The sequence below is a fragment of the Lethenteron reissneri genome, chromosome 32 (assembly GCF_015708825.2).
Source record: "Lethenteron reissneri isolate LAM-NWPU_2019-01 chromosome 32, ASM1570882v1, whole genome shotgun sequence".
Classification (NCBI taxonomy): domain Eukaryota; kingdom Metazoa; phylum Chordata; class Hyperoartia; order Petromyzontiformes; family Petromyzontidae; genus Lethenteron; species Lethenteron reissneri.
Window position 1 is genome coordinate 10953635 of NC_083810.1, and position 24811 is coordinate 10978445.

Genomic DNA, 24811 nt, shown 5'->3' on the forward strand with positions numbered 1-24811 from the left:
ACAATGAGTATTCCACAATACTGCTGCCGCTAATTGGTGTTAATCACACGACAAAACATGGAAAAGGCGAATTTATACTTCGACTGTGAGCTTCGTCAATGGGGAATGTTTCGTGAAGTTGTGTAGAGCATGTGCTGCAGCCACAATCATCTTGGGCAGCATTGTGGTTCTGCACTGGCTCATTAAATACCGGTCGTGATATTTATTTTCGAGGGCCTCGGTTTTAAATGGCTATCGTTCACAGCTTTGTGTTCCCTTTGCTACCCTGAAGAGAAACCCTAAGCCGAGTCGATGTGGAGGACAAAAGAAGGTTGCAGTAACATTGATTTGAAGCGCAATATCAGGCACCTCGATAATTAAATGCCTCTGCTTCTTTCCATAAGGATCGCCCTCGCTATTGTGGCTTTTGCTATTGTGCTTTTGCTATTGTTGCTTTTCTAGTGGTTGTAATAATTTGCGCGGGTACCATAACGATCGCAAGACACACCTGGTACTACAGTTAGAATTTCTGCTTCAGCGTTGGGCAAATATGATCCGCAAAACAATATATCGTGTTCTGTTTAGTAGGTAGATTCCTGCGTGTTTTTTTTTGCCCATGCATGTGAATGGTGCTACGCACGTTTGCAAGCGCTGGCTATTAAAAAATAATTTGAAGCAAATATAACGTTATGCTTGTCCACTCCGAAGTCCCGGTTTGGGCGACAATTCCCAGAAGACATTTACACTCTTATAAGGGAGACAGAGAAGACGAGTCGGACTAAATTTCGATTTAAAGCTTTCGTGACTGCATGGATTCATATTCTTGGTTCTTTCGGTGAAGTCACGTAGAAGTAAAAAAACATATTAAGATACAATTCTCATGACGTTTCGGCCACAACGCAAGCAGCCGTCCTCAGGTGAAGAACAGGGCTGTCGGAAAGACAGCATCCTAATGAACACTGCTAAGCTTGGCAGCGTATTTTTTGACCCAGCTTAAAAATACGCTGCCAAGCTTAGCAGTGTTCAATTAGGACGTTGTTTTTTCCGACAGCCCTGTTCTTCACCTGAGGACGGCTGCTTGCGTTGTGGCCTGAAACGTCGTGAGAATTTTATCTTATTTATTATTATTTTAGTATTTCCATTCTACGTGACTTTACCGAAAGAACCAAGAAGAGGAGTTGGCCTGTCAGATGTTTAAGTGAGCATTGATATGTTCTACTGGACCACCCACCCTCAGCCCAGGTCAGTGCCATGGAAATGTGAAGAATATTTTTGTCCTTGGACTTAAAATTGTTTTAATCTCATCATCATCATCATGACGATCAGCATCCTGTATGGAAACAATACAGCTGTGCCGGATTACTGACACAATACATGGGAGGAGAAGCCAGAGACAATGAAAGGCCTGTTGTCCATTGAGGGAAGGGAAATACCACCGTGGCCACGCATTTCTTTGGATGGTGATGATGTACACTGAGGATAGTTGAGCCCAGCTTGTTGCAAAGTACATTTTGATCATTCATATTAGCTTTTGGTTTGTCATGGCAATAGTGTTCAGTGGGCTTCATCGCAATGTTAAAACATGCTCTCCGATGCGTTTGGGTTGTAGCGAGTGTTGTTCGGTATGACGTCTGACGATTCTCTCCACGTGCTGAGAGCTTCTTCGGCGACAGTCCTGGAGGAGCTCCATGCAATGTGCAGCGGAACGTCGGACATCATGACGGAGTACACGTGGCACAACAACAAATATACCCCGGAGAGAAGTAAAGCACAGCTTTCTAGATTTGAAGCTTTCGTGACTGCAGGCATCCATACACTTTGGTTCTTTCGGTAAAGTCACGTAAGTATAAAACATAACATTTAAATTAAATCACGACGTTTCGAACGCAACACAAACGACCGTCTTCAGGTGGAACCGATACAGCAGGACTACTGCTAATTTTGTCTTTCCTTAGGGAACAGCAGTTGTACCTACGTGACTTTATCGAAAGAACCAAAGAGTACAGCACAACTGTGACAATCTACGCAAGAGTTACATTGCAATCTGTCTTTTTTAAATGTCTGCAATATAAACACTGGAAAAAAAAAGCATGGAACCTTACTGTCATAAATAAGCTCGATTTGTTTTCATCTGACAAGGCCTTTCCTTAGGGAACAGTCACAGAACAGCAGCATCCTTTGTGAGAATTTCATATATAAATGTCTGAGCTGACAGTGTGTTTGGGAAGTGTACGCTTACGTTCATATGTTTTTGCAGCTGATGTTCCGAAAAAATAATAATTCATAGACAAACTTGCAGATTTGTGGAATAAAACCCCATTGTTGATACTTAAACGAAATCACGTAAATAAGTCCTATCACATTTGTTCTGCACAAATACAGTACTGTAGTTTAACACGTAGGCTATCGAGACCAATAGTATCCATAAGATAAGTTTTTGGGTTAGATCGCGTAAATATAAATGCGTCGTTAAACCCGCCACCACCCGACACCACTAATTGGTAAGGATTTATCACGTGAACAGAACTTGCCAATTCGTTACTAGTTCAGCACACTGGTGTGTTGGAGAGTAAACCCACAACATTTACAATTCGAGTACGACGTTTCGCGGGTAATCACAACCAGCATCATCAGGCGGCAGTTAGCGTTATGGATACATCCTCCTGTTTCAGTCTTGAATAGAGGGATACATGTGATATCGTCACAGTACTGTACTTAGTATGCTGTGCAGAAACAGTTTGACTTCAAATTTGATTCCAATCAGAACAATTGCACGGATCGAAATTTGACTTGATAAAAACTGTCAGCACATGCACTAATAGTACAGATTATATTTGTACATCTTGAATTTATATATTTCCATCAACCCACTGCTGAATGAAAGCCACCTCACACCATGTTAGTCATGGGAGTTTGTTTGACTATACTTCACCACGCTGGTCAGTGCGGGCTGGTGAAGGGGGTCAACCAGGATTGGTTCACATATCACTCACCACTGATGATATCTGTGGCTGGCAATCGAATTTTTGTTCTGGTCTATTCAAACTCGAGTGTGCGATCCACTGACCTATTGCGCTAAGCTGATATGCAGTGTACGGTATACAATACAATCCTGTAGAATTTACATTCAAATGGAACCGTTTCTCCCAGATAGGTGGGGGGGGGGGCATTTTTTGAAATAAACGTTCAATGCACATGAAAAGAAGTGTGTCTCTCAAGTCTTGACCTGAACAAGGGCAGAGTCTCAACGCCACGAAGTTCATCAGGCAGACAATTCCAGACAACAGGAGCAGAAGCCGAGAAGGAGCGACCTCCTATGGAATTATGTTTTTTTGCGTGTGTTTAGTTTGTTGTCCTTCCCCCTGCGCCTCCGATTAGCACAGCTTGCTACGTACGGTACGAAACAAGTTTAACTTTACATATAGACAAGTTTGACTGCAGGCTTTGTAAGAAGGAGGCCTTTATTGCTGGAGCAGAGACAATTTGGCGGATCATAGTGAGATGAGAGATTATATTTGTGCACGGTGTCAATTGAACTGTACGTGAACACACTTTATGTAATAGGTTCAAGCATCGTTTTAAAGTGGTATTGCAAAACATCTGTGCTGTGTATATATGCTCACTGGAAAATTTAACAACACATGAATTGTGGCCACAATGTGAAAAGGAAAAAGATTGACGTGTTTGGCAGGGAATATGAAACATACCAACATGCTGTGAAAAACAAAACATTGTTATTAACTGCAATACATCTGTACTGTGAAATAGCTGCGTAAAACAATGTCCTTTACGAGTTAGTACATTACATGCCATTATTATGCTGTACAGTTTAACTCTTATCTGCGACCCTATTACCCACAACTCCTATTATAAATTGGCGCTGTAGGGTCTACCGAAACTCATATTATCTGCGGCCCTATCGTTCCTATGATCTGTAGTTATTCCCGTCCTGCTTTGTGGAATGACCACATTTTCACGGCTAAGAGAAGCTCCACGGAAAATGCATCTGATTATCCGCAATTGTGCGCTTTGTTTTCGTACGGATAAACCGGAGTAAATTTGTGAATAACCCACAATAGGATAAGATGAGTTCTACTTATTTTACTCGATGGAAGTGCATAGCCGTTCAAGAGATCGATAATACCAACACGATGGAACTCATTGTTCATTAGAACCTCACTATGATCATTTAAATCGGTCCCAGTTGATACCACCTTGATGTGACACTGTTAGAATGTTCATGTTGTTTTCAAGTATTGGTGGAATGCTGATTGTCTCACATTATTAGCTGAACAGGTAATGCTACTGCACGTGAAGAAATATGTGGAATTATCTTTGCCTTAATAGTCAATCACTCTACAATTGTATGAGCATACCGCCTATTACATCCAACGTCTAAACAGCTATGATTATAAACTATGTCAATTTTAATGTCTTACTTCGCGATGGTTACGAACCTTATTTTACTGCATATGTATGTGCATATATAATTTCTATCATATCTGCTCAACACAATTCTTAAAGACACACAAGAGGCTTCTAAAATTGTTTCTACAAAAACACACACGAAACTACGGCAATGAATATGTAAAGAAGCAATTTCAACACACGAAAAAGATGCCAATGATACACGTCTAAGAGGAGGCATATATAGTAAAACTATTAACATGTTCAGGTTTAGTTGTTGCATGCACAAGAGTTAAATACACTTGGTCTACCAAAGACTATTACTGTTCATAATAAAGTCTTTTTTTGGGTAAGCTCGTGTAAAAGTATAATGTGTCGTTAAACCCGCCACCACCCGACACAGCCAATTAGTAAGGATTGTCGAGTTTACAGAACGTGCCAATTCGTCACGAGTACAGCACGCTGGTGTGTTGGAGAGCAAAGCCACAACATTTACACTCCGAGTACGACGTTTCGCCAGTAATTACAACTAGCTTCATCAGGCCACAGTCAGACTGTTACTTTTGACCGTTGGAATGAATTACACCGCGATTTTATCTTGGAACTTAAGAGATTATGCGGCGTTAGTCATGGCTCTGTCTGGCTTACCAACTTCCCACTATATTTTCCATTCATGCATAATAGTTATCTTACAATATTACCCAAGTCCTGAGACATTGACTGCCGTCATAACAACCGTTTCCCATTTACACCTTGCAATACCAAGACAGGTACTGTTATTTTATTTGCGCATTTTCTTTTCCTTGTTTAACTCATACTTTCAGATCTGAATATATTAGCTAACGGCACTCTTTGAATTTACGTACGGCAGTGAATTCACTGTGAATACAGATAACTAATCAAAACCAGCTGTAATCACACCACCCAATTTATCATTTTCGATGCGTATACGGTTTAACTATTACAGTTTCTAAAGCCCAAGAGCAACGCATTAAATCTCGTTAAAAGTGACCAGACCGGGAAATTGACAAAGGCGTATTACCACGAATGGAGCACTCGTCACATTCAAAGTAGAAACTGCCGTAAAGCACCACCTAGCGTGTTGTTGTCATCTCTCGTGGGTCCTCCTGCGAGCATTGCTTTGGGTGGGTGACGGCCACGTAGTTACAGGTCGGCATTGCGCTGCGAGGATATCCGTGTTTGACAGCAGCGGGCAGTGCGGACAAAATCAAATGGTCTTCTCTGCCTGATATGCACCCACGTCTATGCCGCCTGCCTTCACCAATCCGCACTGACTCGCGTAGCGAGGAACGGTTAAATCACGCCGATGACCCACACAGCTTGAGGCCCTCATCCGACAGGGGATCGATGACCCCTCCCAGGTACTTTGGGAGAAGCTGCCGGTCTGAGACAGAATGGCGACAATTTTATGTACGTACGTACATTTGAATTTCGTTCGCAACGTACGTAGCTTAACGTGCTAATGCACGGGTTGCGTGAAATGGTGTGGGCATCAAGTGGATAGGTCGAGGTCGGTTTGAAAATCTGATAGCGTAAGCCAAGAACCTAACACTAATGTGCATATTATTTTGCCTGGAAAACAAGTGATATAAGCGGCTATCGTGTTTGTTTACGGCTAATCAGGATTTAAAGTTGCAATAAAGTGTCATGCTTAGGAGACCCCGCAGCACCAATCTGGCCAGATAGCTCAGCGCTAGATGCAGGGGGTTGAGTCAGCTGACCATCCCTCCAGGGTTCACAACACTACACGTGTACCACGCTGTGGCCTTAGTCAACAGTGGTTGTCCTACGGACATACTTGTCCCTGGCACGCGAATGTGCCACTGGTGGTCAGTCTGCACTCCCACATGCCGCCTTCGACGTTACGCTTTGTGCTGCAGGGTATGGGCGGTGGGCCATTGCGTCTGCGGTGGCATCGTTAATTCACTTTTCTTGGCATTGTAGAGCACCGAAGCTTGTTTGTTTATTTCAAGACAAAGTGACGTGGTCCTGCGGTCCCGCTCGCCTTTGCAGCCGCTGCCTCCGATGCTGGTCATCTATCCACGTAGGGCACTGAAAAGTCCATCCCTCAGAACCCGCGTGTCATTTACGAGTTGAAAAACAAAAAAGAGATTTAAAAGTGTGTTGCCGTATGCTTTTTGTTACAATTAATCTTCCTCTAAGTCAATAATTGTTTTGATATTTTCTATAAACACTTACCATGGGACTGACAGCCCTGTGCTTAGATTTAAGAGTGAACGTTTGATCATGTTTATGTACGAGTTAAGTAGAGCGTGGGAACGTAGGCCAAATATCCTCGAGAGGGGATCTCTACATCTCTCTCTAGCGGAGGGTCCTTCAAACCAGCAGTTGCACGAGTAAGAATTTGCAGGGCTGCGTCTTTACCCTCCTACCTTTCACGCATCAGATTCATCAGAGGCAGGTCCCTTTGAGCAAAACTGGCACGAGATGATGTCGACGACGACGACGTGAACGCAAGCTGAACCCGGGCCAAACAGTTTCCGTTCCAACAAATTACCATATCTTGCGCACGCACACAAACATGCTCGCGTACCCACACAATAACCCCCCCCCCCGCCCCAAAAGAGACATTTTTTGTTACTTGACAAGACCGGCCAAATTCGTCGGAGTGCGTTCTCTATTGCTTGCTGTTTGACTTGGCGCGGGGGCTCTTCTCCGCTGGCTTCTTCTTGGGAGCCTTGGCCAGTCGCAGAGCCGAGCGCTTCGAGTTGCTCTTGCCCTTGCTGGTCGTGACGGTGTAACTCTGGAAGGTCCTGGTGATTTTAGTCACCTTCACCATGCCGTGCACGTAGTTGAAGGACACGCCACTGACCTCTGCGAACGATAAACGGAAGCGCCGAGCGGAAAGATCGCGGTCTTAGTTTTGACCCCGGTGAAGGTTTTCGCCAAACCCGCTGTCGGGCACGTCGAGTGTGCTCGTTGTGCGAAACTGCGCCGAGCTTTAAAAAAAATAATTAACCCGTAAAAATAAAGTTTTTCACTATAAATCCTTTATATGCGTGGCATCGGGGCGGCTAGAGTCCTCTCGTCCTCTGGCTTGAGATGGCTGCCACCTATGGGTCAGATGATTGTCTGGCAGCATTAAACAATTGGTAATTAAATATTTAAATTATTTTCCCTAAAGAGTGTAACATTTTGAAAAAATTTTTTCACGAAAATGCATTGTCACGCACAACGAGTATGTGTGTAAAATGTCAGCTCGATTGGATCACGGGAAGTGGGTTAAAAAACGACCGAAAGATTTGCACGGTCGTAAGCGCGCAAGCAAGCAAGCACGCGAACTTAATATAAATGATTTAAAAAAATCAACAGAATGTGAACGCACAGCACTGTAATCCTAAATTTTAAGCTTTCGTGACTGCAAGGATTCATATTCTTAGGTTTCTTCGGTAAAGTCACGTAGGTAAAAAATTTAAATTAATAAAAGTAAAATAAAAATAAAATAAAAATCACGACGTTTCGGAAGCAACACAAGCTTCCGTCTTCAGGTGGAACCGTCCCAGCACGATAGCTGTATCAAGCACTGTAATCGCTCAGTGGGAGCAGCTCCGCACGAGGGAACGAGATAGACAGACCTTTGAGAACGCATTTGGTCACCTCTGCCATGCTGGCCAGGCATCTCAGGGCTGCAACTTGACCATTCGTCGCTTTCTCGAGCCATTAAACAGCATGGGCTTGGCACTCGGAAGCACTTTGGGTGTAAGGAGGGTTTACGACGTCACCTTTGGGCCTGAAGAAGGTGTTGATGGAGTGGATCACTCCGTTTGTCGCCATCTGATCCGTGTCATCCAGCTCTTTCCCGTTGATCATGCAGTGCCCGTTTTTCTGTGGAATGTGCAAAACCAGAGTCAACATAAATTCGCATTTGATGCATGGCCAACGATCAGAGGAACCCGGTCCACTCTAGGCGTGTACACAAACAGATGGTTCTAAACAAGCAGTCGTTAAACAAATTCACGGTAATCACGATTGAACGTGAAACACTCACAACAGGTTTTTTTTTGCCATTGTTGTCGGTGGCATAAACTGAATTTAAAACAGTGGTGACGACCCCGAACTAACCTGGGTGTTTTCTAAGTATGTAATAAATGTAATTGTCTAGATCTCTATACGAGAATTTTTTTATCAACATGGTCCACCTAATCTGTAATGGTGGAACGATACATCAATGAATACATTCATATTGATCATGAAGCTCATGATATATTTATCAAATCGTGTGTAAGAATTGACATTTTACGGTCCCTATAGGCTGAATGTGATTGGCTCGTGCCACTCCAGTGGCCACTGGAGGTGCTTCCGGTCACTACCACAACATCAGGTAAAATAGCGAATGCTTTCATTTGAATTATGACCCTGGATTGTGATATGATTTCCACAGCGGAGTGGAAGGGGGGAAATTTGTTTAACATCACCATCGGCCACGGTCAATACACTGATGTCGCCACCTCTCGTAATCCTGCAATGTAATAATCGACCTCGTACCTGCACAGGGTGCGATTTAATTAAACCAAGGCCGTAATTACAATATTCAAATATGCTCAAATCCTTTCCCACCTGATGACGGACGCTTGTGTTGCGCCCGAAAGGTCGTGATATATTTTATTTTTCTACCTACGTGACTTTACCGAAAGAACCAAAGAGTACGATTGGAACTGGCGTCTCTCCTTCACCAATTCGGCACTCACTGACCAGCGTGGGTGAGGATGGCCAATACATCTCCGTGACTGACTTTAAACATGGGGAAGCCTTCAGCCAGCAGTGCAATGTGAAAGGGCTGTAACTTTACGTCCCCTCTGACTCACCAGTGCCCCTCCTTGCACCTACTCATTTAATAGCCCCGTGGATTTTTTTTATTTGCTTGCTTTGGAATTTTTTAAATGTCGTCATAAATTCCAGAAGAGTACTTCACCCAGGTCTATAATACAAATTCGCCGGGGCTAATACCTGTAGAATGTTAAAGGTATGCCATAACAGCAGTGAAAATAAACACATTTGTGGAATGAAATGAAATGGCCAACGAAATATTTACACGCATGTGAACGAACGATAATTAAACTCGGAATAAAACGGGGAAAGTAAATATGAATTATAACAACAATGACAAAAGCATCATATGTTGGCGGTTTCACGGCACGGGCGCTGGCGTGAGCCCTTTTCGTCACCGTTGTTCACAGGACGATTAAGTCACAGCTGAAAAATATCCCCCCAGAGACCCCCGGCAGCGTCAGCTTGAGTTTGGAGTTCACGTAGGGCACTTGTGCTGGGTTTCCAAGGTAAACAGGCTCCGGATACTCCGCTGGACATTTCGAAACAGCTGCAGCGGGATGCAGCTCGTGCAGTACAGGATTGTTACGGCGGCGAATTTATCCACTTTACGTCGCAAGCCCTGAGATATACGGCAAGGCGGAATGGTTTTGTGTGAATTGGTCCGATGGGCGAATAGCGCCGATGTAAACGCATGCCCGATGACACAAAAACGGCCACAATGTTTACATCGCACAAGATAAGGCAATCACCGATTCAATAGAACATCGTAAATTCCAACATCAAGGCATAAATTATTATTATTATCGGAGGTGGCGTATGACCACATCACCCCGTTGCACCGGATCTCGTCAAATCTCCAAAGAAGCTAAGCTGGTTTGAGCCTGCATAGCACTTGGACCCACCATGCATGAGGCAGGTGTTGTAGGCGGCTGCCGGGCTACGTTACCTACACAGAACACTGCGGCAACATCCTTTGTCCTACTCTTAGTTCTTTCGGTAAAGTCACGTAGGTAAAAAATGAAATAAAAATTAATAAAAATAAACGTTTCGGAGGCAACACAAGCTTCCGTCTTCAGGTGACGACCTCATTTTTTACCTACGTGACTTTACCGAAAGAACTAAGAGTATGAATCCTTGCAGTCACGAAAGCTTCAAATCTAAAATTCTTTGTCCTACTGTGATATGCTCCGAGAAGGGTGCCGCAGTGGTGAGATGTTAACTACCTCGCCTGGTATAAAGGAGGCCATGGGTTCGATCCCAATCCTGACGTCTGTATTTATCAAGTTTGCATGTTCTTCCCGCGCTTTTAAAGTGCATAGCTCCAGCGGCTTCCTACCATCAGAAGGAAGAGCGTTCCAGACGGCCGCAGAAGGGGCATCTGAGAGCGAGCGATGCGGTGACCGTCTTTGTTCGATAGTTATAAAAAATAATAAAATAATAAAAATAAACCATAATACATATATTTTATTATGGTTTATTTGTATTATTTTATTATTTCCATCCTACGTGACTTTACCGAAAGGACCAAGAAGATGAATCCTGCAGTCACGAAAGCTTTAAATCGAAAATTATTAAAAAGTCGCTGCTTGCGAGGATGACCGCAGTCTGCATGATTGTGTGGTGGTGGCGGTGGCGGTGGCGGTGCGGTGGAGGTGGAGGTGGCGGTGGTGGTGGAGGTGGTGGTGGCGGTGCGGTGGAGGTGGAGGTGGCGGTGGAGGTGGTGGTGGAGGTGGCGGTGGAGGTGGAGGTGGTGGTGGCGGTGCGGTGGAGGTGGAGGTGGCGGTGGAGGTGGAGGTGCACATTCTGACCGTCGTGGCCTCTAAGGAACCTCCGAGACGTGTCGTCAGGAAGTTGGTCACCCTGTTGGCGATGCCGCCACTCACGACGACCTCATTGAGCATGTGGAACTTGAGGATGTTCTCCAGGAGGTCTGGGTCAGCTGCGATCGGGGAAGAAAGCAGACAATGAGGCGTTTATTTATTTATTTATTTGGTGCAATTGTGAACAATAGCCATATCACACATTAGTACATCTAATCGGCAGAATCATTGGTTCAAGGCGTGCGGTGAAGTTAGGAGATGTCCATGTGTGCACTCGACATTTGAAGGCCTTGAAGACTAGAATCGGTGTTCTCGCCGACAATGTGTTGAGGGGAGGCAGTTTCATATCCGGAGCATCCGTCACTTCTGCCGGTGCTGATGTGAGCCATAAGGCTGGTCATTCACACACTCCCTGGGGAGCAAGTTCAAGTTTGCGCTTATATCAAAGTGTGCTTCTATCAGAAGTTGCTCTTTTTCTTCCCTCTACCAGAGCAATGGCAGGGGTATGTTGCTTGTGTTGGAACGGTGCTCCTATGATGTTTGTGTAGATCCAGCTTTGCAATGGATTTGTTTTTTTGGTGATGCCCAGCTGCAATCTCTGCAAATGGGAGAAACTGTGGCCAATTCTTCTTCTTCTCTCAGGGCAATTTAACAAGCGGCAGGGGAACTTGCTGATGCATTGAGTCGTGCGCTATACGCAGAGAACACATGGAGCCATGTGGTTGTATATTGAGACAATTTGTGGAGAGCACCCTTGCTAAGCAGTAATATGTTTTATGTTATTTTCGAGCTACGACTTTAACAATGGTAGTTTTCATGAAGCTTCGTTTCAAGAAACGAAACAAATATATATTGGAACGATTGCAACTTGTTCGCCCCAACTGAGACACGCACCAACACTTCATCTAACTGATCAGCCTGTGGAAACAATTGCATTGGATGTTTCCGAGCATTAATGAGGCTTGCTCTGTCCTCTTGGCCACCTTTAGAAAAGCCAGTACCGAGGCCACACATCAAACTTGTGGTCTCCCTTCAGAATGCACATTGGGAAATAATCGCCTCCATAATCAGACCTAACACAAGACAGAGAATGTAGTCATAGATGTGGCAATTGGGGGTTCCGTAGTCTTGATTATTTAGGTTTAAAAACAAAATTGCTCTGGTCTTTTTATAGCAATGTGAGGTTTTTTTGGTCGACAGCCCAGAATTATCATCAGCCGTAGCAGCTTGTGGTGTTGGTTTTCATTCTGAAATATTAACCACAATGTGTATGCCTTTGCAAGCCAGAACACTTATTTACGAATCTCACTTGCCAAGAGACAGCTGTGGGGAAGGGGGGGGGGGTGGAAATAAGGCAATTGATTTTAACCATTATAAGCCTCTCAATGGTCTTGGGAAAAAAATAAACTCCAAACACGTAGCCAACTCCTATCCCCTTTCTCCTGGACATCTCTCTAACTGAGAGTTATCAAAGCAAGAGTTTGCAAATGCTATAGCTTTACATTACAGCAAAAACTTCCTATGACCTATGCAGAGGTGTGTGCACCTGGTTTATGAAGGCTGATTACCAACTAGCAGAGCCCGATTTGGTTGACGGGGGCTGTGTTTTAAGGAGCCCATCTATAAATTCAATCCCCTCCTTTACTCATTCACCATCACTGTTATTTTCCTTGGTTATTTCAGTTCTAAATATACGAAAAGTAAAACTAAATCTAATTTACAATGAAGAAAGCTATTTTTATTTTTGCCCATAACTGGTAGTATTACACAAAGTGATGCTGTGGCTTTCATTTTCAAAATACACCACTGTGGGATGTATCATGCGCCACTATAGAATTCATTTCAACCACCCTGGGCTGTGGCCCCGAAAGCCGCTGCGTTAATCCGGCCCTGCACACAGGTGAGGTGCGAGGGGCTGCCTTACCCTTCAGCGCTTCGATCTCCAGCTCGGTCATCGATGCGAACGCTTCGTTCGTCGGGGCGAAGATCGTGAAAGTCCCCGATCGGGAAAGCTGCTGCTTCAGGCCGGCCGCCTTTATGAGCTCCACCAGAATGCTGCACCCAACAAAAACATCGTTGTTGTACTCATTTTAATTATTCTACACATTACTCTTTGGCTCTTTCGGTAAAGTCATGTAGTTAGAAGTAAAATAAAATAAAACAAATCACGACATTTCGATTGCAACAGAAGCAATCTTCATCAGGTGGGACAACCACAGCAAGAAAAAATTGCTGAAGTTGGCGAGAGAGCTGCCGTGGCAAGAGGTTATATTTATTTTATTTCTACCTACGTGACTTTACCGAAATAACCAAAAAGTATGAATTACTGCAGTCACGAAAGCTTCAAATCAAGATCATTGTACACATTCTCCAGTTTCTCTGTGCAAGGGCAGGTCCGTGGCTCGAGCTCTTTCCGTCCAACCCCAGTTGAGCTCCCTGCTGCTCAACTTGCAGTACTCAGAACGAGTTACTAGGGAAGAATAGTTGATTTCTCCTAGAGATAGCTGGGTAGCTCAGACGTCTAATATCATTGAACCCTTTCACGTTCCGACGACGTGCGTGTACGTCATCAAGAAAAACTAAAAGGAAAACTAAAATAACTTTATCGATAAATCTTCGGGTCGAAGAACAACTCTGACCCACGACAATGTATTGGAAAACGAGGGGTGGGGGGGGGGGGATTGTTATGGGAGTGCTTTGATGGAGTGATGGACCATGATTTCAAAGACTTTCAGTTGCAAACTTTGAAGCTCATGTCGGAAAGTCCTGAGACATAGCCCAAGTAGTTTTCTACACGATATGAGACATTTGTTTCATTGGGTTTCACATTCATTTATCGTACCGGTGGGGAACCTTTTCCTTAATGGGGGCTGAAAAGGACTTTCAAATACCTTTGGCGGGCTATGCATTAACATTAACACACACTTTAGCGTTATGCAATAACAATATACAAAGTAACATGTGTGTCGACTGAGCAGTGAAGCAAGCGACTGAATGCGTTCAAATTAGAAACAGGATTTCTAGGCTGAAAATATTCACATCCAGTACCCAATCAGTGCCGCTAAGATCTTTGCAGTGACGAATACATATCGTTTGCGGATAGGGTCGCCTCCTGTCCTGATTTTCCCAGCATCGTCCTCTTTTTGAGGTAGCCGTCGTGGGAAATCTATAAATGGTTTCATCGTTTGCGTAACGTTACACCGCTTGAGACAATGGCTTTATTTGTAGTTCGTCCCATTTACTTTATTGCGAGGTACTCTTGTCCCCATAAAACGTCCCCGGGTTTCGTGAATCTCACAGGAGCAAGAAACCCTATGTGCGGTCCATTTGAAGTGGTAGCCCCCATGCGGGAGCGGGCCATATGAAATGGAATGATGGGCCGTAGGAAGTGACGTGTAGACTCGAGGGCCAGCTACGGCCTCCCGACAGACCGACCGTCGGCTCCCCTCCCCCCAATCTCTGATTTTGCTCCGTGTTTTGTTTGCGCTCTGCGACCTGAAGTGCTGGCTGCTCTCCAGGCTGTCCATGATACTCTTGCTCGGCGTGCGCAGGACATTTCTGATGACGAACACGGCCCCGCGCCGCCCGGTGTGCTCCTGGGACTCCAGGCACGCGTTCTCAATGCAGATCGCCTGGGCGGAGATAGCGGGGGGGGGGAGGAGGGGGTTAAAGCCGGGGCCCACACCCGAGCGAGCGATCGGTTGGTCGCGCAATTTGGTCGCGTGCAACTGAATCGCTTGCACGCGTGGACGTCTCTGCTGCTGGTTGGTGACAGCGGAGACAGACTTTGCTTTCAACCGTCGATCCGCTTGGCAGTTCGCGTTTGACCGCGTGGCGTGCACATTTTGCGACCGATGACCTGTTGTTACAATCCTGAATACGTTGTTGTGGAACTGCTCGATCAGATGTAGGAGACATGGCAGTTGCAGGCGACGGTTAAGCCGCATGATTTTGAGCATCGTTCGACTGCGCGGCTGATCGCTCCGGCGTGCACCCGGCTTGGGCGCGGGCTCTTCGCGAGCCGCAGGCTGGGGCCCCGGATTTCGAGAGCTCCATCCTTCGCCAAAATGAACAGCTTTTTATAAAACTCAAAACAAGGGCTCAATTTCTGCTGGAGCTGTCTTGGACTGAGCTGTTGGGAGAGGGAGGGGTTGGGGTGTCCCCGAAAATGTTCCTGCAAAATGTAAGCCCTGGTCAAAACGCAGTGCCGTGGCACTGGGATAAATCCTAAAGGTAATTTGGTCATTGAAGCCATAGCATCGCTAAGTGTATTACTACCACTTAACTGCCGATACGAAAAAAAAAACACGTCTTGTTTGTTTAACATTTTAATAAATGTTACAATTAAAATATCCCATTTAAATTACAGAGGTGAATAACAGTGCAGTGTTTGGCATTGGGTGACGGTGGCAGTTGAAAGAGTGAAGGGGAGGCATCGAATACATGAAGAGAACCCCCAAAAAATAGAATAGCCCCGGACCCCCATCAAACTTAATCCAGCCCTGCGTGGGGGTTGTGAGTTCGCTGCATGCGGAGGTTGGAGCTCAGTCCCAGCATCTGTTCGGCACAGAACAATGTCTGGAAAAGTTCCAGTTTGGTGGAGGAAGTCAGATAATTCGAGTGTTGGTTTAATGATTTTTTTCTGTAAAACAGCGTAGTTTTCTGAGACAGGCTCTATTTTTCAGATGATTTATTTTAGGATTTTTTTTTCTCTTTTATTAATTGACCCACTGAGGCACATACATCTCAATTGCAAATGCCTACAGCCCTTGCGACGGAAGATTATTTTACATTTATGAGGATTGCCCGTCGACGGGAAGTGAATCTCCTGTTGGGATTAAAGCCAAGACGTGAAGAATTAACGCACTGGCTCTTTACGCGAGAACGCCCGTGTGCTGTTTAATGTTCCCGGAGTGTGGACAGAAGCTCAACACAATGGACGCCACACCTACAGCACAGCGCCGATTAAACAATTCAACACAACGTGGGTCTATAAAGCGTCTAAATGCATCCGTATGTCAAGGTGATGTACAGAACAGTGGGCGTGTTACAGACAGGAAGAGACAATGAGTCACAGCGGACACAAACGGAATGTCTTGAGTCTCCGACTTGCACAGGCACAGGAAAGTTGACGGCAGGGATGGCCGGGGAAAGGGAATTTCAGACCATGGGAAGCAAATCGAGCAATCTGCTACTTGAGCTTACAGTGCCTCTTAAAGAGGTACCAACACAGAACTAATAACGCATTGTCCGCAATGATTTTTTCTCATGGAATTATATATTTTATAATTGAGTAGAACAGACACTGAGCGAAAACACAAACACTTAATGTTAATAGAAACTGAATAAAACTTTTTACCATCAGATAAACGTGTATTTATGACTCACTGACACACACTGATCAGCTGGGTTAGAAAACGTAACTGACTAGAGACAACCGGTCAGGATACTTAAGTAATTTTATTTTATTGAAACTATGGATGCATAACAGCAATGCTGGTAGTTTAAGGTACATTTAGAGCGGTCATCATGGCCAATGCTCTTGGTGCCGCTGCCATGTATTCCCTCTGCCAGAATCCACATGTGCTACGCAGTCGGCACCCGACCTCCCGCAAGCGATGCTCTCAAAGTGTCCCACGATCTGGCTACGGGCCACCCCCTCGGCTACTGACCTCTGGGTAATACTTCAGTGCCTGGTCTCAGTCATCAAACCTTCCTCTGCTCTGCCCATGTGCCCCGCCCATCGGACCCACCCATCGCAACCTCTCCTTCCAGTCGACACCGTCATTCAGAGCTGGGATAATTAGCCGAATGCGTCGATTGATCAACTCCAAATTTTACTCGACAATCATTTTTTTTTGCATTAAATTAATCGAACCAGCCCCTACGCCCTGCCTTCTGAAGGCAGGAACCCGCTATAAGCCACGCCCAGTATGACACGCCTGATCATTTTCCCAGTTATTATTTTAGTTCTCGGCTTAGTCCAGCAATCAAACTTATTATCGATTGAGTACAGTAACCGATCACTTAAATAATCGAAATAGCCCAGCTCTATTCTCCATTACTGTCTTGCTCCATTCTAAGCCCAACCTTGCAAGTACCAAACACGAAACCAGTATAGAAGATTTGCCCATCCGTTTGAATGTCCTGTACGTTGAACCCTAAGACATGCAGCTCATAAAGTACGGGTTAAAGTGGTGGCCTCCTTACCACGTGCTCGTCCACTTACGGTCGGGTAGACGAACACGCGCAGTTTCCGCCCACCCAGGGTGTCCAGCGTCTGTCCACCGTACAGCTGATAGAGCGATTGCTGATTCTTGATGACGTGGTTGAGCAGAATGTCACGGGTGTTCGTGGACATCTCCTCCATGGTGTTGTCTGTAGAGCGAAACCGTTTTAAAAGGGGGGAAGGTCGTCCTGTCGCGAACATTAAGGGCTGCAAACGTCTACCACTGTGTGGCCGCTCTAATGGCCCTAATAAGTCTAGACGGTAAAGGTGCGGCCCTGCGAATTAGAGGTAACCCCCTACTGCAGTGTTCTTCATTGCAAGGCCTGCGGGCCACTGACGGGCTCGGTGGCGTTTAGTGCGGCCCCTGACTTGCAACCCCCGACAATGCACAAATGTGAAAACATCCCCCATCATTGTGCTGTTGAAGCACAGTGGTTTCAAATGTGTGGGGGTCCTCACACTGATGATGTCTTGTGGGTGACAGTGGCCCCCCACTGAAAATTTGCGAAGAACACTTCTCTAGAGGGTATTTAGCATTCCCTTCCATGCTGGCCAGAAGGTTTAGAACAGGTCATTACCCCCGTCACATGCCACAGACTAGCCGTGGTGCACTCATTTGGGTAGACAAATTTTAAGATTATTGTACCGTTGTTTCCAGTACCGCACTGGGAGATTGAACCTGCGACATCTGGATTGAAAGACCAGTGCACTAACTGTTACACCATGACAGCATCGCTCATCACCTTAAAAATTATGATAAATATGCCAGCAAATAAACTGAGAGAGATAATAGCAACAGGCCACTCCTTATGTAATTACCATGTGTCCCTTACAACAGGGGTGTGTGTTCTGTTTAAATGACTGATCAGCTGATTATTATAAATGAAATTATTTAATTATTGTTAATAAATGAGCTCATTTTACATTCACTCAGTTTATTTTGCCAAAACATTTCAGGTGAAGCAGTCTCGTTAGAGCTGCTTGTTTGATTTTGTGTAATAGGGACTAATCAGTCATTCAATGGGGTTACGGAACGCAGTGAGCGAGGCCATCTGGAACTCCCTCCCACTGCACAAACACAGCCTCGATGCAGTAGCCAACTGGAAGTAGCAGCTCAAGGCTCAATTATTAAGGCTGCCATCTGTCCAGGCCTTCACCTGTCCAGGCTCTCACCTGTTCAGGCCCTCACCTGTCCAGGCTCTCACCTGTTCAGACCCTCACCTGTCCAGGCTCTCACCTGTTCAGGCCCTCACCTGTTCAGGCTTTCAGCTGTTCCGAATCTCGCCTGTCTACGCCCTTACCCGTTCAGGCTCACACCTGGTTCAGGTTCTGACGCGTTCAGACTCTCGCCTGTCCAGGCCCTCACTCGTACAGGCTCACACCTGGTTCAGGCCCTCACCCTTCCAGGCTCTCACCTGTCCAGGCCCTTACCCGTTCAGGCTCACACCTGGTTCAGGCTCTCACGCGTTCAGACTCTCGCCTGTCCAGGCTCTCACTCGCTCAGACTCTAACCTATTCAGCTGGCTTACGAGGGACTTTGAGCTCTGGCTCCATACTCAATTGAACATTGCGTCCAATTCCGGAAATATTTGCATGTAAAACATTGCAATTATGATTATTATTGTTCTTAGTAGGGGAGGATGCAGTTGAAGGCCCTGTTTACCGGTGAAGGCCTCGTTGTTTGGCGCGAGGAGCGTGTAGGCCACGTTGGGCCTCAGGGAAGCCTGGAGGCCCTCTTCAGAAAACATGTTGGAGAACTTGGATAGATCCTCGGTCTGTGTGAGCTCTATTGCGGTCTTGGCTGAAAGAGTAATCACACAAACTTGATTGTAAACACATTTTACTCGTACGTCGTACTCCGTGTGCATTATCGTCATCCTCGGGAGACGGAAAAAAACACGTTGAAAAATAAAGTCCTGCATGCTTTGCAAAAACAGTCTGTGCAGGCGTTTATCCCCCCCGGTATTATTTCAGTCTGTGCTACGTATTATCAAGCGCGGTTTTAGAAAGATTTGGAAAAGTGCAGAAAACTTCTGGAATTGATTTGTAAGTTGAAAGATAAACAATTTAGCAAGAGGCGGAAAAAAACGTTAAGAAATTAGATTTGAAACTGTTTAGTCTTAAGTCACTATTTATACACTAATTATAGGGTGCGTATATAGGAGACTGATTTGGCAGCGTTTTACTCCGAGGCAATTTTGTGTGGGAATTGACAGTTCACTCTCTTAACCGGCCCGGGGTAATTTCTCCAAGAAAGTTCACCAATTTTTGGAAATTGAAAGTTAAATATCCGTCGCTCTCCTGTCCAAATGAATTACAAATCATATCTCCTGTGTGCGACCTGGGGCTACAAACTCCAAACCATGTACTGTATAACTTTGCGCTGTCCAAAATAGATATTTGAAGGTGGCATTTATCCGCAGTCCACCAACTGTCAAGACAAAATAATGGCTTTATGACTGACAATTGAATTACTGTGCGTTTGCTCTACACAACGTCATTCAAATCAAGAAGCTTACAAGCCAAAACTTTTCCAAAAGTGTCCCTATGGAAAGCACAGGTTGCACATTTCTCACAAGCAAACGGATAAAAACCGAGGCACGCGAGGGACATGCCGAACACAAACATCGGAGTGCTCCACAGCACAATGGCGAAAACCTACGCGGTAGAAATACACCCATCGAGAAGCAATCAATCACTCTGGTCTGTCACTCACGGAGGCTTTCGCTTTGACAGTTTTTCATTCTATAACCAATGGGACATCTATACATGGGTGACCGTGTGTATGTGTATATATATATACATACCGTATGTGGTGGTTACTTATGATCACAGCCTTTGCTTTCAGAAATGGGCGCAGCTGAAAGTGCAGTTCAAGTGGAGCTCATGGGGATGTAGCTGGTTTTACCCAGGCTTTGTCCCCTCGTATTAAAAATATATTATACCTCAGATTTGCGATCCGACTGTTTATACATGGCCTTTCGACCACAACCTTTGCTTTTAGTAGCTGCAGTGCTTAATTTTGGCTGGAACAGTCCAGAACACTTTCATAAATAATAATTTTGGCGCACAATATTCATCTCACCTGATTTTGTCCTCATTCGTTTTACAAACCTCTTCGTAGGCTTATAGGGATATTGGGTGCAGAAATAATTGTTATGGATAGGCGTAACTTGTACTCTGGTGGTAGTGCCTTACGCTAATAATCTCTGAATCTCCAAGGCAACCTATCAGCTTTCCGGAATATACGGAGGGAGAAACGAACCCCTGAGTAATGGGTGCCGTTTTGAAGTAAAGTTGAATCAGAATCTTTATTTAGACTCGAATAATCTAATGGGGTGGGTCAGAGCGTTTCATTTCTTCCTGCGTCAGCAGTCCACCTGCTGTATTTTTTCACCTGAAGACGATTGCTTGTGTTGCAATCGAAACGTCGTGATTTATTTTTTATTTGTTTATTTTTCTATCTACGTGACTTTACCGAAAGACCCAAAGAGTAATACAAAAACACGAAAGGAATGCAACGTATGCGAAAGGTAAACAAATCACTTAAAAAAAGAAACAAATAAAACGAAACTTTGTTTCTATCTTCCCAGGTAAAACCACTGAGGTATTAACTTTTTTTCAGAAGCGACGTGGCCACAAATGGATATCTCACCAAAGTGGAAATTTAGAGCAACCAAAGACTCTAAAACGCACGTTGATTCTAAGTGTGGAGGGACAAAACCCGGAGGACCCGGAGAAAATCCACGCGACCACGGGGAAAGAGAGAGAGAGAGACACTTCAACTACATATATAGCGGCAAAACAAATCTTAATGATCTCAGTCGAAGCGAAGTTCGCGTGATGCGGCGTCCGTCTCACCCGAGTCGGGGATGAAGACCTCGCTGACTTTGTGCAGCACACCGTTGGTGGCCACGATGTCCCTCTGCTCGATCACCGCCTCCGCGTTGATGGTCAAGCGGTCCCCGTCGCAGCCGATGACCAGCGAGGAGCCCTCGACTGTGTCCACACTGGAGCCGCTCAGGATGGCCTCGGAGCAGTGCACCGCGCGGATGAGGTGGTGCGTGACGAGCGCTGTCAGGAGGGAAAGGTCAGAGGGTGGTGATGGCGGGGTGAGTAGTGAACGTGAGGCCACGTTAGTTGTGGGTTTGTTTCGCTCTTGTGTTTCGTAAATATTTATTCGGGCCTCCCAATCGACAGGAAGGCGATGTATCGATTAACTATCACTTGGTTCTAATTGAAAGCCATTGATTGAGTTTTTAAAAAAAATAGACATTCATTAATGCTCACATTTTCTTAGGTGGAACACAAGGTATGAATTAAAATGTTTGCGACATCAAATTATTTACGTCTTCCCATCTCAACCCCAATTCCCTTTCGAAGCCCCCTCCCAATCAACCTCTGCTCAGTGAGTTCATTCACTCTCCTCTGTTGTATCCCCCACAGCCTGGGGACTCTCTTCCCTCAGCCACCCATGCTATCGATTCCTTACCCCCTCTTAAAATTCCAGATCAAGATCTTCTTTTGATTGAAAGCTTTCGTGACTGCAGGGATTCATAATCTTGAAATAATAAAATAATAAAAATATAAAACAAAAAATAGATAACATTTTTTTTTTTATCATTTCCCTTATATCGAAAGAACCAAGAATAAAATTCTTCTTATTTTGCTCAGTCCCCGATTGGCCGTCTCCTTCTACAAAATCACTTAGTGTGCACATTTTCTCAAAATCCTTTTGACATGGGGTCACATTTAGATAGGATATTAATAAAAATGCGATCGTATTACATTTACAAGCACGCACGAGGTGTTTTATTTGTGTGGACTGATTTTACCGTTTCTGCATTTACCCTGGAAATCGCTGTAAAAATCGTAATATTCATTCCAGGAGAGTTCTGCTTAAGATGTTTGGCCAGTAACTTTATTTTTTAATATTATTACAAGTGGGAGGAAATCAGAGTTTGTCTATCGCGTCTAGGAAAACTTCCCACAAAGTGGTACTCATGTTTTTATCAGTCCCAGAGTCATGGGATTTGAATTTGATTATCGCCATTCTGGCTGTAGTCGCTGTTTTTGAAAGTGCATTTTAAAAAAGATTAAGCATCTGAGCTCTATTATAACTCTTATCTCATCCTCGGCACACTGGCTTGAAAATGGTTATTGGTACGGCCTGAGGTGACAAATTCCAACAATTATATTCTTTATCAATCCTATCACGAGATCATCCATTTGGATGATGGCAAATTCAGTCGTAGCCGATAATGAAAACGCGTCCGAAATTGGGCACTGGTATTTGAAGCTTTCGTGACTGCAGGAATTACTCTTAGGTTCTTTCGGTAAAGTGACGTAGAAATAAAAGAAAAGATTTAGTTAAAAAGTTAATTATTTAATTTTAAATTATTTAATTTATTTTCTTTCTACGTGACTTTACTGAAACAATCAAAGAGTGGGCACTGGTATCATGTTTAATAAGAGAATATAATTAAAAAAAGTGGTGTAAATCATCACCCATGGCGAGATGCGGCCCATGGTGGTTACATGCACCATTTTGCACCCCACGTGGTACCGATAAACCTTCTTTGGTCATCGTCTATTCATTGGGAATAATCAAGAGTCCTTCATTATCTTGAAAACTATCTCAATAACACAGAGAAAGCAGTCTGCCGCGTAAGATACGCTGCATGGCTATTTATATATAAAACTGGAGTTAATGTTAATGTGAGCTGCAATAAATTACGTAATACAATAATAATGCAGATTGTGTTCCGATTTTTAATTTATTTGGCGGCATGAAATGCGGTATTCAGATCCCTGTGTAGCTAAAACATGTGAACCGATCAAATATTTCAACCTCTGGTAGAAGGGAAAATGTTTTAAGCAGTCATGCAGAAAACCACAAACTTCCAGCTATTATAACAAAATTTGGCACGACTTAACAACTGTGGCATTTGCTTGCAAACAATGTGGGATATCAGGAAAGTAACCGCGGTGAATTGCGTCTGTTCTTGTTTGCATGGCGGTTAGTTATCTGTGTCTCGTGGGTTCTCCGTTGTCTGCTAATGGCCTGCGAATAAGCCCAGACCACGTGTTAAGCTACCCAAAATGCATCGCGAAGTTTCCCCTCGGGAGGGTTTAGGCAGCTCCTTACTGCAGGCAAGCGGCACAGATGTTGATGGAAGAATGAACCTGCTTTTAAATTCTACCAAAGTTTACTCTACACAAAACACACAAACAGCGCAGTGCAAAGTAAAAAAAACTGGCCTTGAAATATTTTACAAGATGCTTAAGTTTTGGTAGCAATAATACTTTTCAAATGCCATAACAATACCAGCTGGGCCAAAACGTTCAATTTTTTAAATGTCATCTGCACATGAGCAGTTATTTGACATTGTGATCTGTAGCCAAGTATGGATATCCTGTAAATAAAACCATATTAAACTACGGCAGTCACCACACATTTTTTTTGTATAAATATTAACTCGAAACGGTCATTATGCTCATTATATGTGGTTAAGTGTAGTTTAAAACAAAACCTTTAACATGGTTTTCCTGGTTCATGAAGACACTTAAAACTTTTCATTTTCAGAGCGTAATTGTGCAGATTTCTCAATTGCATGACCTATCTAGTCAGCCTTCTACATCTTGCACATTTTAAAGTGCAGTTAACCTCCCTTACTTAGCTATGTTTGAATTTGTATAAGTTTATACTGGTAAGAACCTCTGGTTACACCAACCCACAGGGGATTGATTATTGTGTCCGTCCGTCCGTTGTGAAGGGAGGGGCTGGGTGGGGAGGGAGGGGCTGGGTGGGGAGGGGAGGGTGGGGAGGGGCTGGGTGGGCAGGGTGGGGCTGGGTAGGGAGGGGAGGGTGGGGAGGGGCTGGGTGGGGGGTGGGAGGGGTGGGGCTGGGTGGGGTGGGGCTGGTCAGCCCGACGATTGCCTGTGTTGCGATCGAAACGTCGGAGTTTTTTGTTAGTTTTTTTGTTCTACGTGACTTTACCAAAAGACCAAAAAATAGAATTAATATGGACATTACAAATTTCAGAAGGGTCTTTCAAACACTCAATTTTAACTGTTTAAATGACCTCTGTGATTCGAAACCATCATCCCAGGATATACGACTTTGAGTTGCAACAGTTGTTATGCGTGATCTTTGTCCGTATGTGATTTAATTTCGAGGTTTTCTTCTTCTTTTTCAGCGCGTGGCTGGATGAACAACAACTCACGAGTTTACGTCCAATGATGGCAACCGTCGTGGCTTCTTGGAACGCACTGCGTGGGAGGGCGCAGTACGAACAATGATACGTGCGCATGTTTGTTGAACTTCTTTCGCGCCGTACGTAGCCAACCGTGCTACATGATGATAACAGAGGGAAGGGTGGTTTGTGGTCGGGTACAGAGACTAGAGTTGTACGCGCGTATGTTGGAACTTTCTTCACAGCCTACGTCAGCGGTCCCCAACCTTTTTGGCACCAGGGACCGGTTTCGTGGAAGACAATTTTTTCACGGACCGGGGGGGAGGGGGGGGGGTTCATCATTGGGTCTTTCCCCCTTTTCAAAGAAG

General features: G+C 44.6%; 1 protein-coding gene across 1 annotated transcript in view; it reads right to left on the minus strand.

The window, feature by feature from the left end:
- Window positions 1-3422: 3422 nt before the first annotated feature.
- The window catches only part of LOC133350026 (transforming growth factor-beta-induced protein ig-h3-like), a 37727-nt gene continuing 16338 nt past the window's right edge, over window positions 3423-24811 (minus strand). Inside the window, exons 8-15 of the mRNA XM_061563985.1 lie at window positions 21109-21321; window positions 18911-19048; window positions 17248-17396; window positions 14514-14650; window positions 12943-13073; window positions 11007-11137; window positions 8151-8253; window positions 3423-7242 (exon numbers count right to left, since the gene is read on the minus strand). Of these exons, the coding sequence (XP_061419969.1) occupies window positions 7046-7242; window positions 8151-8253; window positions 11007-11137; window positions 12943-13073; window positions 14514-14650; window positions 17248-17396; window positions 18911-19048; window positions 21109-21321 (1199 nt within the window). The 3' untranslated portion in view covers window positions 3423-7045. The remainder of the gene's footprint in view (window positions 7243-8150; window positions 8254-11006; window positions 11138-12942; window positions 13074-14513; window positions 14651-17247; window positions 17397-18910; window positions 19049-21108; window positions 21322-24811) is intronic.